This window comes from Tursiops truncatus, chromosome 7 (genome assembly GCF_011762595.2).
Source record: "Tursiops truncatus isolate mTurTru1 chromosome 7, mTurTru1.mat.Y, whole genome shotgun sequence".
Taxonomy (NCBI): Eukaryota; Metazoa; Chordata; class Mammalia; order Artiodactyla; family Delphinidae; genus Tursiops; species Tursiops truncatus.
The window spans coordinates 33,782,559-33,798,578 of record NC_047040.1 but is presented as its reverse complement, the minus strand read 5'-3'; the positions used below and the strand labels follow the sequence as shown (position 1 = coordinate 33,798,578).

General features: G+C 39.5%; 1 protein-coding gene and 1 non-coding gene across 3 annotated transcripts in view; one reads left to right on the top strand and one right to left on the bottom strand.

Moving 5' to 3' along the window:
• Positions 1-247: 247 nt before the first annotated feature.
• The window catches only part of MPP4 (MAGUK p55 scaffold protein 4), a 38,543-nt gene continuing 22,770 nt past the window's right edge, over positions 248-16,020 (bottom strand). Inside the window, exons 13-21 of one of the 2 annotated variants that reach the window (XM_004326725.3) lie at positions 15,795-15,815; positions 12,779-12,793; positions 11,604-11,645; positions 9,485-9,655; positions 7,598-7,678; positions 4,418-4,511; positions 3,920-4,028; positions 2,779-2,913; positions 248-762 (exon numbers count right to left, since the gene is read on the bottom strand). In XM_004326725.3, the coding sequence (XP_004326773.1) occupies positions 571-762; positions 2,779-2,913; positions 3,920-4,028; positions 4,418-4,511; positions 7,598-7,678; positions 9,485-9,655; positions 11,604-11,645; positions 12,779-12,793; positions 15,795-15,815 (860 nt within the window). In that variant the 3' untranslated portion in view covers positions 248-570. The remainder of the gene's footprint in view (positions 763-2,778; positions 2,914-3,919; positions 4,029-4,417; positions 4,512-7,597; positions 7,679-9,484; positions 9,656-11,603; positions 11,646-12,778; positions 12,794-15,794; positions 15,816-16,020) is intronic. The other variant, XM_073807396.1, reaches the window with a different exon arrangement.
• On the top strand, positions 1,674-1,777 carry LOC117313135 (U6 spliceosomal RNA). The gene has a single exon (XR_004527593.1). It is a non-coding gene; the product is annotated as a U6 spliceosomal RNA (small nuclear RNA).

Here is a 16,020-nt window from a genome sequence, read left to right as displayed (position 1 = left end):
AAATTAATGATTGTTGCAGCCCTGATCAAAAGAATACTTTTTCCTTGCAGCCTAATGTGTAAAATGAGAGCAGTGCTGTTTCCGTAAGTTTTGATGTTAGATGTGAAATGTGTATATTAACCCTTCTTTCTTGCAGTTAGTCAACTAGGTACCTTTTGTCAAATCCATGTTTATACAACAGAAGTTTCATAAGGTAAAATACAGTGTCTGAAATTAAATATGACGTATTTTATTTACGAAAGCTCTTTTTGTCTGAATCATACAAAAGCCATGTGAAATCTGTGAAAGGTTCTTTTACTCAGTGACTTAACATTGTTTTATTCCTACCAATTGCTGCATATGAGGTAAAGGAACACATTTTTCCCTGAAAGCCAAATAGATAACTCTACATAACCATACGATACAGGTTGTTTTTTCAAATAAGATTAATTAATGAACTGCAGTACTTTTAAAGTTGCACACATTATAATAGGGCAAATGCAATAGTGCTGTTTTAGATTGCAGCTGTTTTTCCAGCTCTCTGTAATAGGTGAACATTGTTACAACTCCAGTATTAAGCAGAAGGCCTCCTTAAGATTCAGTATCAGAGGAAACCCATGTTGCTGGTACCCACTGAGGCTCCTCCTGAGCCTTCTGAACTGCAGACAACAACTGGGCACATGCATCTTGCAAGCTGTCATTCACAATCACGTGATCCAAAAACTGGCCAAACTGAGTCTCCATTTTTTGGGCTAAATCCTCCATCTCTTGTAGATCTTCATCCTTTAGGAGAAATCGAAAAATATGCATAGCAAACTTAATGAGACAAATAGAAATAATATGCAGTTTGTAATTGCTGTTACATTCAGTTGTGTAGCTGTTTATAAACACCATTATGTCATATAAATGTCCTCCATTCTAAACCACAAAACTTATGTTTCTATCTTTAGTCTTGCTTAATGTCTCCCAGGTCAGGTTTTCACAAAATTGAGTAACAGTTTGTAGACAGACCAATCCTCTCAACTTCCTATTTGGGCTTAAATTATCTTACTCTATTATCTAAACACTTGAAGCTCTCAAACCATATACAACATAAAACCAAAGAAATTTTACCAGTTAAATATAAATAAAACTTAAAACATAAATTTCAAATGAACATTAATCTGATAAGAATGACATTATTTTGCAGATACAAAATGGCCACTTTGCACATGAGGATGGTATGAACTGGTTCTTCGAAATGAGGCATACCTTTATTACTCTTTGCTTCATGATGACTGAATTCACCTATAATATTGTCTATTTCTACTATTGTGAAATGTTTGTTTAGTCAAGGTCATTTGGCCTTCACTTGGCACTAATGCATTAAATCCATTGCTACTATTTTCTTATTTGTCCACAATAATTAAAATAGTACAACTTATTGCTAATGCAATCATAAACACAAACATAAATACAGGCACTGAGATCTTGTGGCAGTACTCCTTTATAAGATGACCAGAAGCAATTTTGTTAATTTTTTAGATTGCCATAAAAATGAGAACAGAATTTGAGATGCCCATAAGACTCAGAGAATATATCCACAGACTCCACTGTTTGAAATGCAAACTGGAGAATCAAACTTTCATACGGTAGCCATTGACAAAATAATGAAGGTAAAAATAGAGAGATAAAGGATAATACAATGATACCTCATGCTCCCATCAGTAACACATATACTAAAATTGGAATGATGTAGAGATTAGCACGGCCCCTATTCAAGGATGACATGCAAATTCGTGGAGCAGGCCATATGTTTAATTTGAGCTTTGCAAGATGAAAAAGTTCTGGAGATCTGCTTCACAATATAAATAGACTTAACACTACTTAACTGTGCACTTATAATGGTTAAGATGGTAAGTTTTGTGTTTTTTTTTTTTTTTTTCCCACTATGCGGGCCTCTCACTGTTGTGGCCTCTCCCGTTGCGGAGCACAGGCTCCGGACGCGCAGGCCCAGCTGCTCCGCGGCATGTGGGATCTTCCCGGACCGGGGCACGAACCCGTATCCCCTGCATCGGCAGGCGGACTCTCAACCACTGCGCCACCAGGGAAGCCCAAGTTTTGTGTTTTATGTTATATGTTTTTTACCACACACACTTACATGCACACACAAACAAGTGGATGTAATATCTTGATCTAGGTGATGGTTACCTGGGTGCATACACATGTAAAAAGTCATTGAGCTGTACACTTAAGATGTATACACCTTGCTGAATGTATGTTATGATTTAAAATATTTAAAGTGTATTTAACGAAAAAAATATATATGTATATCTGGGAAAAAGAATCACTGATTAATCCCACCTGGCTTTGCCCCTCTATTATTGCTATAATCATTAATAAACATCCTTTGTGTTTTAATATATATTTATAAAGGTATCTCATATTACAGTTGAGATAATTAACTAGAGCATTTTAAAGTAAATTCAAATGCTTTTGTAAAATAAGTAATCTATTTAAAATACACACACCCAATTTCTGTGTGACTGCAAATTGTGGCTTGAGGGCCTTTTTTTTAAAAGCTAAACCCCAAAACAGGAGAAAAAAAATGAGTAGCCTTATAGTATTATTAAATTTTATTTTAATATCTATAAATGATGTCCAGTAAAAAGGATAAATGAAACAAAAATCATAAATTTTTGTTTCATTAGAAACAAAAATTACATTCCTTAACATAGGGACGCTCTGGAAACAATACAGTAATTTTTTGACTAGGAAAAAAACCCCACAATACACTCATCTATTTCCTCTGTATCTTACCTTGAACTTCATGTCCACAAAGTAGTTTGTAATGATCTTGGCATTTTTCCGAGATTGCTTCATACAACTCATGCTAGATGGCTTTATAAATATGACATAGGGCTTCAGTTCATGGGTTCGAGCCACTTGAATACCCTACACAGAAAAATTAAATGCACATTTAAGAACAGAAGTCCTAGCAACCAAAATATCTCAGTTGGCAGAGCATGAGATTGAAGATCTAAAAACAGAAGTCCTAATTTCCTAGAATCAACATGAATGTTCTCAAAATTTCTAAGAACAGAAATTAGCAGTTATTTTTAACCAGAGTATATTCTCATGTGCTCCCAAGTCCTCAACTCTAAAAAACATTTTAATAATTAAGAGATGGAGTTCTGGAATCAAAATTAAGATCAAATACTGGTTCTTCCTCTTGCTAGCTATGACATCCTTATTGAAATCTGAGAATAGGATTCTATACATGATCTCATGGGGAAAAGACAAGGACAGACTCCCAAGGCCAATCAGCTCTGTTTCACCCTCACTTCCCTTTCTTCTTGCCATTGTCTCAAACCAGATAAAACTGACATCTTCACACTGACCACCAGTTTGACCACCAAGTGAGAACAAATCTCATGTCCCCTGATTTTCTTTAGCACACAAGATATATTTTTACGTGACTACAGAAAATACAAAGAAAATACAGGATTATAAAAATTTGGACTACATGTTGTATGTTTTTTATCTTACCTTAACTCGCTTATTTCTGCTCTATTCCACATATGGTCTCAGGGAGACAGCTATCGATATGAAAACATAGGAACCTCACCTCCTTGTGTAAAGCAACATGTTATTCCCTCCACAGGAAGTTACCTTGATGCCTTTGTGATCAAGGTCAAAGGAAGATTCTTAGTTTTCTTTATGGCTACCTGCTCAGTTCTGTTTTGTTTTTTTTTTTGTCTGAGAAACTAGATTTTTTTCCTCAGCTAAGACAAGATAATGGCAATTGATCCTTCAAGTAAGATCCTGGTCCTTAGATATGGGAAGTGGTCTTATCCTAACAGAATAAAGTGTCTCAACTACAACCTAAAGCATGTGCATAAAATGGATGACATGCATTCATTACTTTGGGGAGATGGGAAATACACCACCACAGACCCACCTGAGGCTCTAAGTCCATGACACAAATCTTTCCTTCATCAAGGACTGCTTGAACAGCATCCACACTAGTGCCATACAGGTGGCCTTTGTACTCACCATACTCGAGCATCCTGCAAGGGTGGGATAAAGAAAAGAACTGTTTCTACAGGTAAAATATTATTAGTAATAACATAAAGATAAACTCCAACAGAATAGAATAAAATATGTGGACCCTGATGGCACAAAATGAATTAGTGGATGTTTGACAGGAGAAAACAAATATGTTAGGAGATCTAGGACTTAACTACTTCAAATTCTCTAAAATCTGCAGCTCAGTTCTGCTCCCTCTCCAAACTCAATGATTTGGTGTACTAGTAAATCAATATACATTTCCTTACTTAGTTTTCCAGAAGCAAAAAAAAATTACCCCAGGAGTTTTGGACAATGCATAAAAATAGGGGTTCTATTTTGAATGTTAAACAACCAGAGGGGAGAATCAGATTCTGGACGTCTAGCTTACCTGTGACTATACATGAGGCTTTCAAATGTTTCCTTTGACACATAGTGATACTCACGGCCATCCATTTCATAACTCTTTTTGGAACGAGTAGTATCTGACAAAAAAAGGGAATTTTAAAAAAGATTTTAGAATCTTCAAAATGTTTTACTACCCATATGCATTTGGATAAAGATGTCTGATCAAAATAAATAAATTAATACATTAATGGATAGATAAATTTAATGCTAGAACCAAAAAAGGGAGCCAGACTGGTGATAAGAAAGTAGAAGTTCTCATATCAAAATCAGCTAATCATAAGCCTTTGTTAAGTGTTCGTGGTATAAACTAGACCAGAGTGCATTATGGATTAAGCCAAGATAAGAAGGCCCTAAGGGAACTCTTGCTGTTACTTCAGAACAGGAAGTAGTGAAGTATATCTGAGCCCTAAGGTGGCTAAGGCCCCCGGGTAGCAAAACCAGCAATATCTTATGTTTAGGTAATACATTTCCCAAGATCTCATTTCATCCTTCACATTCGTAGCTAGGTAAAAGGTTATTATCCGTAGTTTACTGGTAAGTAACTGAAGATTTTAGAGAGTAACTAACTTGCTCACAGGAATAAAACAAATGAAAAACAAAGTTGAAAACAAGCACCTAGGTGTCCTGACTCCTCCCAGACTAATGTCTCCTATTATGCCAGATTGTCTCAGATTTGAAATGGAGAAAGCTCATGACAGTCTGCAGTTTTGCCCAGATACATTAATATCCAAGTGAGATGGTGATTAGTTTTAGTGATCTCCAGAAAGGAAAGATTGGTGGAGTCTGGATTCAGTCTGATTCTTTGATATCACCACTTTGATTATAGATTCTTCAGCCTAAATAGTACCTGGTGTAGAACATAGGAGTTCATTTAGTACCTAAAAGTGATTCATTGTCTGCTCATCCATTTAGTCAACTAACATATACTGAGTGCCTGTGTTCCCGCTATCATGTTAGATTCTTAGAACACAAAGATGAATAAGAGACGGTTCCAACTCTGTGACCTGTATCTACTGCAAAGTTGCTAGTCCCTTAACCTGTATTACAAAAATTCTCCTTATTCATAAAACAATGTGTATTTGTATTTGATAAAGTTTAAGGATGAAACAGATCAACATCTGATGATATCAACACATGGAAACAACCAAGTAGCAATCTGAAACAGGCCCTAAATGATAAAAGGAGTTCCAGACATTTCAAGAAGCTCAGAAAGCAAAGGTCATCTGGGGATCATTTTTGTTTTTTCTTTCTTCAAGCCTCCCTTTATATCCTTATAGTTCCTACAGTTATGCCACTTCTCCTATAGCATTTTTGTTTTTGTCTTTTGGCCATGCTGCACAGCATGCGGCATCTTAGTGCCCCAACGAGGGATCGGACCTGTGCCCCCTGAAGTGGAAGCGTGGAGTCTTAACCACTGGACTGCCAGGGAAGTCCCTCTTCTAAAGCTTTGTACTGAAAAAACTTCTAGTTCTCAGGTGATAGTAAATTATGTTAATATAAGCCTAAGATGACCCTTTCTCCTTGGCTTCTGTTGGACTGTATTTTATATGGTAGGTTAAAGTCTGTGAATTGGTGCATAATTCATTTTAAGGCATTCATTTTAAGCTTAAAACTGTTCACTAAATTTAAAAAGCAAAATATGGACGACATATTCCCACTTTGAATGATGGTTATCCAGACAACTAACAATTCTTCTGTGTTCTGTGGGCATTTTATTTTTATCCAGATTATTGAAAATGGTGATTTCTTTATTAGTTTTTGTTTTTGAGGTTAGTGTCCATTCTTACATATGTAAACTGCACTTGGAAGGCACAACCAATGGAATGTGATCATAAAACAACTTTGTTTTCCCTGGCCCTGGTTGAAACTCCCCTGACTCTCCTGATGGCTCTTTGGTTTTAAAAAAAAGTTCATTACCATTCATGCCAAAAACTCAGCCTCAATTTAATAATTAAAATTCCGTTCCCATGTAATAATCGAAATTATGAACTTCATTTATATTTTAGGCTTCTTCTCCCCACAACGGGCTCAGACTGGCCTCACCCAGGGAAGCCTGCCATCAGAGAAGTCAGAAGTCAGGAAAGTGAGTTTGATTCAGTTCTTCTCTTCCCTTTCATTGCATTTCTACTTCTCCTCCCCCAATTTTATAACTCTGCAAGGCTAGAGGGCAGAGAGAGAGAGGAGAGGCGAGCAGCACAGGAAAATTCTTACTTTAATTGATGCAGATGCTGGTTGCTCTTGGCTCCTTTTAGACCTGGCAGATGTATAAATCTGGCTCTTTATCTCCTAGAGGATGTAGTGGCTTATTTTGCAGAGGCCACCACCACCACCAGCGCTGCTGCATATCCCAAATCCATCTCTATTCCACCTAGCCATCTGTGATTTCTTCCACACCCTCGGGTATCTGGGGGTTCAGTTTTGGCCTCCTTTTACAGAGGCTTCCTCTTGGGCAAGAACCAAGACAACCCCAGGCTGACTTTCTTCCACGTCATCCACCCAGATCTGGTCCTTGGGAAAAATCACAACTCTTTTGCTGTGACAGACTCTAAAAGGGCAGCTACCTCCCAAAATATAGCCTTTGGCCACTTCCTCTAAGCTCTCATCCTTTAGATTTTTCAGATATAATTCTGACACCAGTCTTCTGTGTCTCCCAAACAGCAGGGAACACATATTAAGCTCTTTAAGTGGTTTTCCTAACTTCTTCTCTCTTGCCTTGAGGTGAAGGGGAAGCACCCACACCCACACGCTCCTCCAGCTTGGATGGTATAATACTTATAGTTTATATAAAATTATATGTGCATGTATTAAAATTTAAAATATGATAAAGCATTTAAAAAGCCAAGCATACCGCCAGAAAGATAGTAAGTACTGAATGAATGTTATCCATTACTGCTAAATATTTAGTTTTCCTGAAAGGTTATCTATATGATTGCTAAAAAATGAAAAGAAGAGTCACCTTTTAAAAGCCTACCTAGGCTACACGCTAGTAAATCAATTTCCTCTATTAAAATAAATATAGTTAGAAATATTGAGGACTATCTCTTGTGTCTTATATTCTTACAACAAAGATGGTATAACATAGTTAAGTGAGATGAGTACATCTGCAGAGGCAAAGAAAGTTCTACCAAAACATGAACCCCTATGAAAGAAAAAGTAAACGTACGTGGCACAGCACTTTGAAAACGGTTCGGATCAAGTTCAATGAGTTGTCTCCTCAGTTCATTTACTCCAACACCAGAAGGTCCTAAACACAAAACACCATATATGGAAATTATTAGAGGTGGATAAGTAGAGTTACATGATGAAATCATCACTTCAGTCTTCCTGTTGAAGACACTTGAGAGCACATGGTATTGGGGAAATAACATAGTTTCCATTCTCATGAATTGACATAAACTCTTCCCAGAAAACTCTTGGGAATTTTCTTGGTGACCCATGGAGTAACCCACACTTCTCCAACATTCAGAAATGAGGTAGGGAATTGCAGAAACCTGTCACCCCAGCAAACTTCGTCTAATGTTGGATATTCAGAATTCTCTGGCCTCGAGTCAAATCATCTGAGACAAGCTGCCTTTTCTCTTCCCATGAAGTTCCTATCACATCATAACCAGCTTCCACAATTACAGAATTCAGGGACACATCTCCTGACAGATGGTGGAGTCAGCACCCCCATGTGCAACTGGAGAAAGGGCTGGCTTCATGAGCAGAGAACTGTGTGGTCCACAAGCCCATGCTTAGGCTACTGCGCTTGGCTTAATGCTCTTCTGCTCCCACACTGAAATTCTTAATCATTTTTTAATAAGGGGCTTTTGCATTTTTATTTTGCCCAGCATCCTAAAAATTCTGTAGCTGGTCCTGGCTGTAAGGTATGTTGTTCTGCTCCAAAGGGGCCTGCCTTGATCACAACTGGAATACACAGAGAAGATGGCAGTAAGAGGTAAGTTCCTACTGCTGCAGTAACCAGCTTTGCAGAGATCTTGGTCACAAAGTAGATCATCTCAGGGCTTCCCTGGTGGCGCAGTGGTTAAGAATCCGCCTGCCAATGCAGGGGACACAGGTTCAAGCCTTGGTCCAGGGAGCTCCCACATGCTGTAGAGCAACTAAGCCCATGCGTCACAACTACTGAGCCTCTGCTCTAGAGCCCGGAAGCCACAACTACTGAGCCCACGTGCCACAGCTACTGAAGCCCACGCACCTAGAACCCATGCTCCGCAACAAGAGAAGCCACTGCAATGAGAAGCCCGTGCACCGTAGGGAAGCGTAGCTCCAGCTCGCTGCAACTAGAGAAAGAGTGCAGCAGCGAAGACCCAACACAGCCAAAAATACATAAAGTAAATTTTTTGAAAAAGTAGATCATCCCAGCACTATCTGCCCTGTTCTTCAGCACCAAAGATACAGTCCAGAAGACTTTTAGGCACTTCTAAAGGAGATGGTTACAAATTTCTTAAGGGAATGAATCTTAAGCATTTTTATTTCTAATATAGACTAATGATCCAGTCTGGGGGTAAACATTCATCTATGCTTATAGAACAAACTCTAAACCAGATACTAAAAAAAAATCTCGCTTATAACCTAATCATACTACATCTTCTTATTACACAGGTTCATATACACCATGGCATACTGCATTCAATTGTAGACAATTAAAGCATGATCCATAACGTTTTATTTATAAACACACATAAAAAACAAGCTTTATTTATTTATTTATTTAATTTTTTTTGCAGTACGCGGGCCTCTCACTGTTGTGGCCTCTCCCGTTGCGGAGCACAGGTTCCACACGCGCAGGCTCAGCGGCCATGGCTCACGGGCCCAGCCGCTCCGCGGCATGCGGGATCCTCCCGGACCGGGGCATGAAGCCCCGTCCCCCGCATCGGCAGGAGGACTCTCAACCACTGCGCCACCAGGGAAGCCCAGGCTTTATTTTTTTTTAAGGTGTTCATATGCAGGTCCATAAAGACTCTTACTTTTACCACTACTCCCAATGCAAGACTACTGAATCCAGGAGAGCCTCGCCATGGATGAGGAGACACTGCCTTCGGGGACATACCCACAAGCACGATGAGGCGGTGCTTGTCTGCAGGGCGTCGCTGGTACCGCACCACCTCCTCGTACGGGGCGCCCGCTGCGCCGGAGCAGGTGCCGGCGCCGCATACCTTGGCTCGCAGCTGGCTGAGGTGGGACCAGCGGCGGCAGAGACGCATGCTGCGACGGAAACCGGCTGCGAGGGAAGAAACGCACAGGACGTGAGACCCAGGGCAGGAGAGGTCGCTTCCTGTCTCACACCGGAAGGAGCATGCGGTGATTGTGATCCGGAAGAGTTAATTAACACACATCTGTCTGAAGGTAGAAGATAGGAAGCAATACAAAGGAAAACAGCAAAATACCCCCACGTGACCTCTAAGTTGCGTCCAGCGCCTGCTATGTGCCGGGTATTGGGGATACAGTGGTCAACTAAACCAAGCCCATTTCCTCATGGAATTTACATTTTATGCAGGAGGAGAGAGAAAAATAAACTGCAACAAAAATAAGTGCTTAGAAGAAGGGTAAGTGGATAGTGACCGGGATGCTTTTTCAGGTTGGAGGTTCATTTAAGCGTCTCTGAAAAGTCAACATTGAGCAGGGCTCTGAATGATGTAACGGAGCCAGGTCTGTGGGGAAGAGCAGTCCAGGCTGAGGAAACAGCGTTGCAAAGGTGCAGAGAAAAGATCTTGCTTGGAGTGCTTGAGGAAGATAAGGAGGCCTGTGTACTGAGGGGCAGTGAGCAGTAGGGAGAGTGGTAGGAAATGGGGTTGGCAAGGAAGCCAGGAGGCCACACAGAGACTTGGTCAAGTGTTGGATTGTGGTCAAAGTGGGATGGGAAGTCGCTGGACGGTGGAGGGTTGGGTGTGCCATGATTTGATTTATGTTTCAGGTGGATACACTTAGACACAGGCAGGTTAGGTGGTTGCCCACCACTGTGTGCTCAGTAGCAGAGTTGGACATCTTAGTAGTGATTTCCAAACTCCTAGAATCCCACATAATCTGCCTACTGAATCACAGGGCTTTCTGGTATTTCAGAGCCATTCCCAGGTCGTGTCAGAAGATGGAGCTAGGGACTATATGTGAATATATAAATACGCACACATTTACATTGCTTGTATCTATATGTGTTGAACACCATGAGTTCACACCAATGCCTACAATGCCAATTCGACACTACAGTTTTCATTCTAGCCTTCCTCCATTCCGTATGGGTAACTCCTTTCTCTAAGAGTGGGAAATCTAACTCTTATTCGCCTCAGTACATTTACTTATTGTATCAATTAACAGCACCTGGGCAGGATGGGGGACGCATAGTATCCAGCAGCCTGGCAGGAAGTGCCAAGCCCAAACTAGGTAAGGGGGGCATAGTTATAGAGGCTGTGAGGTGTCAGGACCCAAGTGGTGGCAGCTGCCCCACTCACTTTGGCTCCAACGACCTGCTCCAGGCTGCCATCACCCCTGCAGTGATGCCTTCCCCACGCTGCTCAAGCTCTGATGCCCCACTCTAGACTGCTTCTTCTCCACATTTGTGTAGATGCCTACCCTACTCAACCTGCCTAATGGCTTTTGGGCTGAATTATTCTGGAAGGGATGCAGAAAAATGGCCCCATTTTTTTTAAAGCTCCCCAGTGATTCCAATGTGCATCCAGACCTGGGGACCAACATTCTGCTTTACAGACCCTGCAGCCCTGCTATTTTCCCACTGTCTCACATAAGGAGGAAGCCCAGCATGGTTTTAAATGAATGGTGAAGGTGCCTGGTCTTTCAGAAAGCTCTGCTCAGCTCATGGAAACATGAACATAAAAAATAAGTGTAGTGGTCAGAGAATTGGTCTCTTTAGAGTAAGGTGAATACATTATGGAACAGACTGGAAGAAAACAAAAGACTTGTGTTTGATGAATAATTAGGAGATATCCAGTATAAACCAGATGAATTACAATAAATGATCAACACATCAGAATACTGATTATTTTTTTAAATAGGGATAGAGAGAAACCAGAACAAGGAACAAGTTTGGGAACATCCGTCAGCAAAAGAAGCTTTCAGAAGAGTCGGGCTCATTCATAATTCATATAATAAGTTATATTCATATGAATATAACTTAGCAAGTGACAAAGACCCACCTTTTATTAATCATTACCTACCAATATAGAACTTCTGGCCATAGCCAACGAATTCCTCCTTGTCTGTAACACAGCAAATGGCAGGAACAGAATATGGCAGAGGAGAACGAGAACGTTACTTAGAATGGATGCATGAAATTATCTTCAAATCTTCAAGAGACACTATTTCAGTAGATGGCAGCACAGCTGACTTTATCCTTGAGTGCCTTATTAAAAAATGTCCTAAGCACTTTCCATCCTATCACAGGCACCAAACTATATAGAGACACTATCCAGAAATTTAGCAATACACTGAATGTATTCTGTCTAGTATGGTTGGAACAAAAAACTATCATAGTCTTCTTTAAAGTTATAAGAAAGATATTGAGTCATAGTAAAAACATAAATTTGGGTATGCATTTTTAAATGTACCCAAAGAAAACAGATTTTCAAAAAAGGAAACATATAAACTGGTCTTGGCTTTTACTCATAGATATGGTGTTCTGTAGGTCCTATAATTAATCTCTTTGTTAGAAATGGGTTTTTATTCTTTTCCCTTATGAGGTGGTTCATTCTGTATGAAATTAGTATTTGCTTTATGGCTGCAAATTGTTTCTGACTGTCCAGGACTCTGAGAGACAAGAGTTAGGAAAACTGTGCCCAGCAGTAACATCTAGAGCTTGTTTAAACTTCTGTCTCTGCTTCCACTGGGGTCTCAGAAAAATTGTCCAAAACTCTGGGAAAAAATATTATAAAAATATCATTTTCAAATTACTTTTTACTAACATGTATTCTTTTTCACTTACACAACTCTGTTCTGATCATCGAAATAATATAGAAAGAGCATTTGTTCATAGAATGAACGGACATATACCTTTCTTCCTTAAGCTTTGTGTTTAAACACCCATTTTAAAATATAAAGAAAACACACCAATATCAATTCCATCTTCTGGTAAGTAAGCATATTTTTCTAACTGAAAATTGGAAATAAGTTTAAAAGGAAATGTTTACTTAGGGATACAGTGATAAAGTTTAATTACTTTCATTGTTCATTTAAAAATATTCTCTATGACATTGTATATCTCATCACTGATTTCACCCTTAAAATATCATATCTTATCTTAAAATATATCCAGTCAAGTATTCATGTTGAGGCACTGAAAGATCTCAAACAGAGCTCTATTTGGCTTATCAAGGACATAAAAATGAGTAGTCACCTTCTGAAAGTTCCTCTGGAGATTTGGATAAGTGAAGAAACAGACATGAAAAAGTTAAGCCTTTGAGAAGATCAAGTTGGCAAAATAAAGAAAAATAACAATGAAGACAAATGACACAAGTGAGGCATTCATGTCACCCTTAGAAAAAGTTGTAACCTGGGCAAGGCCTGCCAAGGCAAATGAACAACACACAACTGGAAACTCAGAAACTCGTTGGACCTGCCTCTGCTGCCCAGCAGACAGTAACTTTTCCTGCAAGTTGCTTATCTAGACTCTCCTTGAAGGCTTTCTATCCATGCAGACTCCTCTCTACTTGGCTGGCAAAGAATGGGGCTTGAAAGAGAAATTTTCAAGGCAACCGATTTGAGCCTCTTCTTCCCTTCTCTCCCAGAGGCCATCTAGCTGCAACCCTGTGAAGGCAAGGAAGTGGTGGAAGGGCCACTGGGGAAGCTCTGCAACGAGTGTCCTCATTCCTTACCTGTCCGGGTCCAGTCACACATTTCCATCTCCAGCTGGTCCCTTGAAGACAGGTGCAACTGAACACAGAGTGTACTGTTTTCTTTGTTTTCTAGATATCTCGAAACATCCATCACCCCTGTTTTTGTTTGGTTTTTGTTGGGGGGGGGTGTATGTTTTTATCTGTTTTTTAAAGTGGCATTCCTAATTAGACTGTACCATCCAGAAAGATCCAAAAAGGTCACATGATACATCATTCAGAGAAGAGTTGGAACCAAAACTGAAGAAACTTAACTGCCCATTAAATGCTCTAAGTAACAGAATTAAGCATCATGAATGACTGTCGTTATTTATTTAGAAAAAATGCCAGCTGGGTGCCAGTTGTTCCTTAACTGAGCTCCCAAGTGAGCTGGATTCAGAATAATGTACTTGAGAGTTCTCACTCTTTCAACAAAGAGGAGTCCAGAAGGAGTACTTTGCAGTAACTAAGGGCAGCTGCACACTTTCCTCTGCAGTGCTGTTATTAGAGAACTAGCTGCTGATTGCCCCTATTACTTCTTCATTAAAATGCTGGCTAACACTCATGCACTTACATTCTAAGCACTTTACTTATATAAATTATTTTTCCCACTTTAGACGTGGGCACCTGAAGGGCAGAGAGGTTACGTGACAGATGACCCCTGGCTAGTTGGACCAGGATTCATGCTTGGAGAATCCAGCTCCAGTCCATGGCATTGACCACTGCAACATCGTCTCTCCTTTCACAGACATCACAATACGTCTAAGCCTCAACCACAACTTTGGCAGGTAGAGTGCCTCCCAACAAAATGATGCGTTGAACAGAGCAAAGAAGGATGACTATAGTCCAGAGGAATTAAAAATTAAACCAATCCCAAACACTGAACCAAGTGTAGATCATTAAATTACCCCTAACAGGAAATTCCTTGGCAGTCCAGTGGTTAGGGCTTGACGCTTTCACTGCCGTGGCTCTGGTTCAGTCCCTGGTCCGGGGACTAAGAAACTTAGATCCCACAAGCTGGGCAGCAGTGGGGGGGGGGGGGGGGGGAAGGTTACTCCTAACAAGCCAACTATCTAATTGAAAATAGGAAATTTAGAAGCAACATAAATGGTACATAAATAATTTAGGTGAGTAGTTCCCAACTCCATGTGTCTCAATACATTTTTTTAAAGATTTTTTTTATGTGGACCATTGTTAAACTCTTTATTGAATTTGTTACAATATTGCTTCTGTTTCATGTTTTTGATTTTTTGGCCGTGAGGCATGTGGGATCTTAGCTCCCCGACCAGAAATTGAACCCACACCCCCTGCACTGGAAGGCGAAGTCTTAACCACTGGACTGCTAGGGATGTCCCAATGCTATCTTCCATTATAACTAATATTTATAACAATCTCTCTAAGCTTAAAAAATGAAATTCATAGATATATTCTAACACATCATTTTAAAACAGCAACGTAATGCTCTAACTGTAATGTAAAGGAAAATTAAAAGGAAGTAATTTATGTTTTAAAAGGACGTGTTTCAAAAAGTATATATTTCAAAATATAAATCTTTGGGCATGGCTTCTCTAGAAGACGTAAACTATTAGATGCTTATACCTACTTATACTGAAGAAGCATGGATTTAAAGGAAGTGAGAAGATCAGAAAATAGTCCTTATATGAAGTATAGAAAAATAGAAGAGCAAAGTAACGAGTGGAGACTAGAACAAAGAGTGTTCTGATAACAGACCAGATTTATTGGTATATATGGGAAAGAGGGAAATTGCCTTAACTGAGGTAGGTGTAATATGCCAAAGCACTGATGAAATGGAGAAAATGAGGAAACATCATACACTTGGAAGCAAGTTAGTAATGTTAACATGCTCCAAAAGGCTGCCAGTTTTTCAAAATACTCCATGGGACTTACTTTGTTACTAATAACGTCAACATTACGTTGAGGAACAGACACTTGATTATACCATGTGTCATCAATAATGGCAAAAACATATTAAAGAAAAAGAAAATAATTGGTTTGGTATAGATACCTCACTTTCCAGTTGATTTAATATCAGTATGGATTAGAATGTGTGGAATAAATTATTCAGTAATTTCAAGGCAATGTCTTTATTCTATTTAAATGTCTCTCTCCATAATGACTGTCTTCTAAACCAATGAGCTTTTCATGTTACATCTTGTGAAAACTTACATCACTGTTGTGTACTAAAGAACTACTTACTCAGATTCCTAATGAGTTTTGTCTAGCAGGACATTCAGGACATCATGCAGGATGGTCTCACACACAGCAGGTCATCTAGCATCCCTGACTCGCACCAGCTAAAGGCCAGTAGTGTCCCCAATCAACGTGACAACCCAAAAATGCCCCCATAGGGTTCCAAAATGTCCCTAATGAGAAGCACTGCGTATGGTGAAGTTTACAATATCTCATGACTATACTGTTGATGTCTTTAAGCAATTATTGTGTCATTAAAAGTGTTTAAGTTATACCAACATTTGGAATATACATTTAAAAATCAGTATAAAATATTCATGTTTTATTTACCAGATTCAAATGTTTCTTCATCTATGGTTTTCCACGGAGGCAAAAAACCAAAAGTATAGTTACATTACTATCCATACTGAGTCTATAGTTCAACAGTCTAATTCCCTGACCCTACGATTCTGCACACACACCACTTTTAAAATGTTTTTCCTAAATCAAGGCCAACTCAGTGGTGTGTCTGTGGCATATAAAGCCTTAAATGAGTATGTATAAGCAGTGGGGCTGT